General features: G+C 40.7%; 1 protein-coding gene across 1 annotated transcript; it reads left to right on the forward strand.

The window, feature by feature from the left end:
• Positions 1-1,750: 1,750 nt before the first annotated feature.
• On the forward strand, positions 1,751-7,032 carry LOC116941668 (protein tyrosine phosphatase type IVA 1-like). Its single transcript, XM_076066517.1, has 5 exons — positions 1,751-2,149; positions 2,342-2,434; positions 4,041-4,171; positions 4,738-4,812; positions 4,985-7,032. Exons 1-5 carry the CDS (start codon positions 2,045-2,047, stop codon positions 5,100-5,102), a joined length of 522 nt encoding a protein of 173 aa, XP_075922632.1. The 5' UTR covers positions 1,751-2,044; the 3' UTR covers positions 5,103-7,032.
• The last annotated feature ends 77 nt before the right edge of the window (positions 7,033-7,109 follow it).

The raw sequence follows: 7,109 nt of genomic DNA on the forward strand, positions 1-7,109 counted from the left end.
GGCCCATGCATTCCAATCATTCCGGCCAAGGTGCCTACCTCATGACCCACTCAGACATTAAAGTCGCCCAACAAGATGACTCTATCCCGAGGCGCCACTTTAGCCAGCACTTGGGACAATAGGTTATAGAAGGCGTCTGACTCATCGGCCTTGTCAAGTGTACCTCCACCGATTATCATCATCCCAGCCACCACCACCATTCCTCGCGGGGTGAACCCGCAGTAGCCTGGTACTCACAGCTTCCCACTCCGTGCCTCCACGCTCCCACACCCCATTAATGATTTTGTTTGAGCAATGCGACTCCCAGTTGGGTAGTTTCCTTTCCCGAGTGGGGACTGGAGCCAGAACTAGTTCACCAGATCACCTGTATGCCACAGAGGTCCAGGCAATACCAGTCCAGCTCCTGACAGAGAAATGGCAGTCTTTCCTCCCCAGTGATCGTTCGGACATTCCACATGGCCAAATGGGGTTTGCATACACATGTGCACACACAGCACGTAGGATACACACATCTCCAGGGTAATACAGAAAGGCACCATTTTATTTCATTTGGATGACACACAGGTAGTATGGCATCATTGTCCCATCGGCTGTATGGCACAAGACAACTTTTAATCCTCGGTCATACAGCATGGCACCACGTGTCGCGCAAACTGCTTAGCACAGCACCTGTCTCCTCAGACACACAGTTTTGTACCCTCTATTTCCTGGACTACACCGCAGTGCACTTTTGTCTCCTGGCTACGTGACACGTCATCTCCGTATCCTGGGCTACACACACAGAACAGCACCTATCTGGCGGGGCTACCAGTATGACACTTTGTCTACTTGGACACACCAGAGCATTGCAACACTTATTTCTTGGATTATACACATCACCTCTTTCAGAGGAAATCGCAAACAGCACCAGCACCACCGGTCAACCGGGCCACATACAGCATCCTGGATACACGCATCGCAACAGTACCTGTCACCTGGGCTATACACCGTATTTGAAGCCCTTATCTCCTAAGCATGGCACCCATTGTCTCCTGTGCTACAGATTGGCACCCCCCTTATTTCCTTGGCTAAACAAAGCACAGTACCCTCTGTCTCTATTATAATAAGTCACACTTCAATGGCTGCCGTGTATTCACATCTTGACATGTTACGATTCTCCCTCCACGATTTTAATAATGATCGCAATTTTATATTTGTGTCCATTATGAATGTAGAATCTGAAGTCGTTGCAGGGTTTATGTGAAACAATTGCAATATATCATTTAAAAATGACTTTCGCACATGGTTTAAGACTATATTTTGAGTATAAGTATAGACTTGAAACGATTAATTACTATCTGGAACATGACTATAAAGACAGTGCCAACATCAGATATGCTGTTTCTTGAGAACATAATCATGTGATAGTCTACCTGTACATCACTGTTCTTTACCAACATTGTTTTATGTAGAAAGCTGGTAAACTTCCAAATGATATTGGTGCATAATTGGTCTGCTTTTTGAGGGATTTGAGAAATCTTGTGAAAAATGTATTTAATGTGACTTGCTGTTACATGCTAGTGCTTTATATTTCTGTCAAATTAATTGGTATCAAAGCGTTGTCTTCATGCTTCGTTTTTCCTTTTTTTCCTGCAGCAATTCTGCGGTGTTCTTGGTCGCACATTTATGGAGTTTGTGAAGGGACGTGGCGAGTATTGCCAGGCTCAGCACGAGGTCTTTGCAGACAAGTGAACTGATAATTTCTCCCATTTTTGTGTCGCTGCAACCGTGCTGGCTTAAACCGTGCAGAGTTGGCAGCCAGTGTTGGGTGCTCCCTCCCTGCTGCCCTCTGACCGGCTCAAAGCCATCACCGGTGCAATAATTTTGGCCGAATGGGGTAGTGTCGTGATAGGGTGCTGTTTTGTATTTGTTTACACCCATAAGAGCACAGGTGGGGAGTGTTGGTTGCAATTTGTTTGTGGGTCATCAGATTTTTATTTTTTAGACCTAAGGTGTTAGCCAGAGCCACATTGGGATATTGTGTAACATAGGAAAAGATTCAGCAATGGCACGCCTCAACCGGCCTGCTGCGGTGGAAGTCACCTACAAGAACATGCGATTTCTCATCACCCACAACCCCACCAACGTCACCCTCGATAAATTCATCGAAGTAAGTTTCTTGCAGTCTCATTGAAGGACTTCAACACTATCCACACATGTTTTATCTGTAAGAATAATGGTTGCGAGAAATGTGTTATTTAATGAGTAGTTGGAGCAGCCTCTTTACCTTTTGGGGGAGGCGTGTAACGGTGCAGGAAAGAAACACACTGTTTGTATTATTGATTTCCCTTTGTGTTTTCAGGAGCTTAAAAAATGTGGCGTGACCACTGTAGTGAGAGTCTGTGAAGCTACTTATGACAAGGTGCCTGTAGAAAAAGAAGGAATCACTGTAATGGTAAGTAAGTAAAAGTTGTTTCTCGTTTGTGTTTCGTGTAGTTTTCTGCAAAATTATAAAATATTAAATCCTTGCAGTGGACATTCTGAGTGTGTTGGTGTTACGATTCTGAACGCTCATTTCATAACATTTGCGAAAGGATTTTGCTTGTGGTAGGTTACAGCCCAGAAATTAAATGTCGAATATATCAATGCAGCACTGTACAGCCTATCCAGTTTCTGACTGCTTTTGTGTGTGTGTTTTTTAAGGCTGGCAGCACAAGTAAAATCCCATCCAAAATGTTGATTAACATGCATTTTTTTTCTAAGGCTTTTAATTCCTGCATTGTTTTAGAACCACAGTACACACACTGTTAAGCTGACTTGTCTGCTTAATGGTGCATTATTTTTGGCTACTTTAGCTGCCAAATGCTGGTTGATGCAAAGCGCATCAGCATGCATTATTTAAATTAGTGCATTTGTCATCCCTAAAGTTGACTTGACTAACCAACGTATGGTGTAGAACTTAAAAAAAAAACTGGATGATTTACTGTTAATATTTTTTTTTAACACTCATGGCAAGCTGATTCATTCACACCTGCACACAGACGCCACCAGCACTGATTTCACTATTTTTCCAAGTGCAGCTGCTTGGAGTTAAGCTCCTCAATTTCAGTGTTAATCATGCCAAGATATGGTCTAAATGTAACTCAATAGGTTTATTGTACACAAGGTTTTCTGGCCTGAACTTTCACTGCACTGAACAAATTCCTTGCCCTGCAGGTGGTCCCACTGTACCAGTGTTTATATAATCAGATTAAAAAGCGAAAATGTATACGTGCAAATCATTGGGGCACAAATTTAGTTATTTCGTATTTCAAGTTGACCTGTTTGGAATTTATAAAGGACTGCTTGCTTTTCCACGTTGTTTTAACTTATTACCATGCATTGCATGTTATAAAATCACCCAGAATCCATCTTATCTAAGCGAAACAACGTTTCATTTTACCACGTAAGGCTCACTGAGCTATGTGGCTCTTTTTCAGAAGTTATCTGGACAAATAATAGCTGAATGAAGTGGCTTGTGTGGAAATTTATAGCAGCCATATACTCTTAACAGATGTTTCTAAATGTGGAGGGGAAAACCGGAGGACCCGGGAGAAAAATCCACCCAACCATGGGGAGAAAGGCACGCAAACTCCAAATGTACAGCAGGTGTCAGGGTCGGGAAGCTAAGAAGAGTTGAGTCAGATTAGTGCTTGGATGGGTGACCACCATGCATCCAAAAACTCGTCTAGTAGGTTTTGTGGGCCATAGAGGTCAATGAAGCAACATACATTGCCGCTCGACTCCCCCGATCTTAAACATACACCGACCATCGTGACGTATTGCCAAATAACGCTCAAGGACTCCACCACATTGGCAGTCGCTCATCCAGTCGCGGAGTGACAAACAGGCTGTAATGCATTATGCATGCTGTAAGGTACAGTTATGTGGTTGAGAAAGTACTGCTGACAACAAACACGAGGAATAGAACAAGCTTCTTTACTGTATCATGAACTTTAAAACTCTGTAACCCCTTTACGTGAATTGTTTTGTTTGAGATATCCTTCCTGTTTTTCGTACAGGATTGGGCCTTTGACGATGGAGCACCTCCTCCCGGCAAAGTGGTCGATGATTGGATTAACCTTCTCAAGGTCAAGTTCAGAGAGGAGCCGGGGTGTTGCATCGCTGTGCACTGTGTCGCTGGACTTGGCAGGTGAAGTCCATTTGTATTTAGAAACGCCGAATCGTCATCTGCTTGCAGATAACAGTGGCTTGGTAAATGGTTCAGGTAAACAGTAAACCATCTAACATGTGAATGCGAATATAAAATAATTAGAAACAATCTTTTTTGCTGAAATTGACGTCATTCTAGACAACAATTGTGTTGTGTTAATAATGAGCTGTTCCACACCCGAGACGGCTTTTCTTAGAGCCTAGTCTCCACTGGTGTTGGACCAGATGACGCCAAAAGGCGTACAACTCAAAAACAGCGCACTATCAGAGTATGAATAGTATGATAGTGCGCTGTTTTTGAGTTGTGCGCCTTTTGGCATCATCTGGTCCAACACCACTGGAGACTAGGCTCTAAGAAAAGCCGTCTCGGGTGTGGACCAATCAATTTCAAGGACTGCATATCATTATCAGAGTTGTCTCTTTTTGTTTGCATTTTGACTGCTTGTGTTGTGGTTATTGCAAACATGATCCCTTGTATAAAGGTGGCAGTTTTGGTGTCAGATAAAAGGGTAAAAATCTATTACTAATGAGCTGTTGTGTTTCTAGGGCACCTGTCTTGGTGGCTTTGGCTCTGATTGAGTGTGGCATGAAGTATGAAGACGCTGTCCATTTCATTAGGCAGTACGTATAATATTACATTCGACTTGAGTGCAATACTTTAACCAGCACGGCCATGATCACACTCACAATTAAATATCGCAAAGCATTGCTAACAACATTGCTGTACTCATTTTGCATCGGTAATGAGCAACAGTCCCCCTCCCACCTCCCTCTTTTAATTTTGTCAATACAGGAAGCGTCGAGGAGCCATCAACAGCAAGCAGCTTCTGTACCTGGAGAAGTATCGTTCTAAGATGCGTCTTCGATTTAAGGATACAAATGGACAAAAGAGTAACTGCTGCATTCAGTAGATTCACTTAATTAAATCATGATCATTGCCATCATCATTGTAGTCAGTTGCCATGCATCATCACCCATAAGTCATACCTCAGCTTATTGCATACAGGATGTCAGAAGAAGGTTGTCCAAGAAGGGGTTTATGATTACATCTAGGTACACATTTTTAGTGTAATAAAACTATGAACATTTGCGTTGTTTTACAGGAATGTTTACTTTGCATTAGTAAGACTACTAGGACCGTGGCATAAGTGTTAAATTTAAATATTCTTTGGGTCTTTTGGTTAAATTTAAGTGCTTATTCACAAATGTGTTTGTGTACCAGCATACTTCACATTGACATTTGCACATTTTGGTGGCTTGACTAAGGATACTATTTGGCTTTAGTTGCTTAAAATGTAAACTTGTCAAATTATATTTGTACATTACAAATAGGTGGTGTAACAGTTGGCACATAATGTGAAGTTAGTAAATGCCAGTTTTGTAAATTGTAATGCATCTTTAAGTTGGCGAGCTGCTTCCTCAGAGACATTGCAGGAGCGGTATCCCCTCTAAATCATCAGCATTATCTGCATATCAAAAATGCCACAGCCTGGTATTGTTGTGTAAAGTGGAGTGGCTAGAGTGGAAGTTACTTGATGTCCACCTCTTGCTTAACCAAAGTTGCCATGCCTAGTCTAACCCAAATATTAACATTTTGCTGGTAATACTGTTTCTTAGAAGATACGATATTGGCCTGCTCTGGCATGGAGACTTTGGTTAATTATATTTTTTGTACCTTCCTTTCTACCTTAACAGACTTGCCAAGCCACAAGCTTTGCTATAATTCACTGTTGGCCATTCAGATTGATGTGTGGTTCGATGTTGTGTACAACGTGCCTGACTGGTTACTTATTGGAGCATGAGTAATTTTTATTGGGATGTGTTTAAAAACACGTCCTGGGGATTAGGGGCATTGTAGTGAAGTAGGGCTTTGAAGTGTTTGTTGGTTGCTTATCGTTCTATTTAAACTTTGAAATCAAGAAACAAATTGACCCCAAGGATTACATATACAATGACAATTTAAATAATGTTATTTACCAGGTGTAATTTGCAATGCTGTAAGGTCTTTTTATTTTTTCTAACTTTCTACGGTTCCACGTTGCCTAAACTTGGTCATTGCCATTTTTCAGAAACAAATTTCACTTTATAACTTATGTCTGCGTGTAATTTTTATGGGCAAACATTAAAATATAGTACTTTTCTGGCCTTCCGTCCATCACCTATCACTTTAGATCACAATTTATTATTTGCACCTGCTGCCATAATTGATTTCTTTGTGTAAAAATAATAGTTAACAACTCCTGCTTCTTCCAAAATGCGTATTTAAAGTGGTAAATATAAAATAAAATCTATTTTGCAGAACAGCTGCACTTTTCACACATCGGGGCACAAAAGTGTTTCATTGATGTAAGGTACAGCTTTTTGATGATTTCTGTTAATTTTGGTTAGGAAAACCTTTTTTTCTTTCAAATATGTTGGACAATGTTTTGCCTGTAGCAGATATGACAGGTAAATCATCTGATCGTTAACCTAAAATTGTCATTAAACCTGGCTTGTGTACACTGAAATTAAAGCATTTTTGCTATACAATTTGAGACTTATTTTTGGAATTCACCTACTTTGGATTTTGTACACTTGATTCCTAATTGGCAACCAAATGTTACACTAACACAAGGAGTACAAATTATACGAGTACAATGAAATTACAATTTGACTTACTAATTACTGTTGAAAGCAACATTTGGTTGATGGTTATTGCATGCTTATTGGCAATTGTAGATTTCATGTTTAGAAGTGCAATGTTGTTTAAGTGAGCAGCTGTAGTGAATTTGTTGTATTTGGCAATATTTAATAAAAAAAATAAGTGAAGTTTCAAGCCTGAATAAAATACTGTAAAAGCAATTTGCTTTATGTTTGGTGCTGAAATTGTCTTCTGAATGCATTGTTGTTTTTCACAGGATTCCACATTTAGTAGCGTG

Source organism: Petromyzon marinus, chromosome 12 (assembly GCF_048934315.1).
Source record: "Petromyzon marinus isolate PM22_M1 ecotype Great Lakes invasive population chromosome 12, UKy_Petmar_22M1.pri1.0, whole genome shotgun sequence".
Lineage (NCBI taxonomy): Eukaryota > Metazoa > Chordata > Hyperoartia > Petromyzontiformes > Petromyzontidae > Petromyzon > Petromyzon marinus.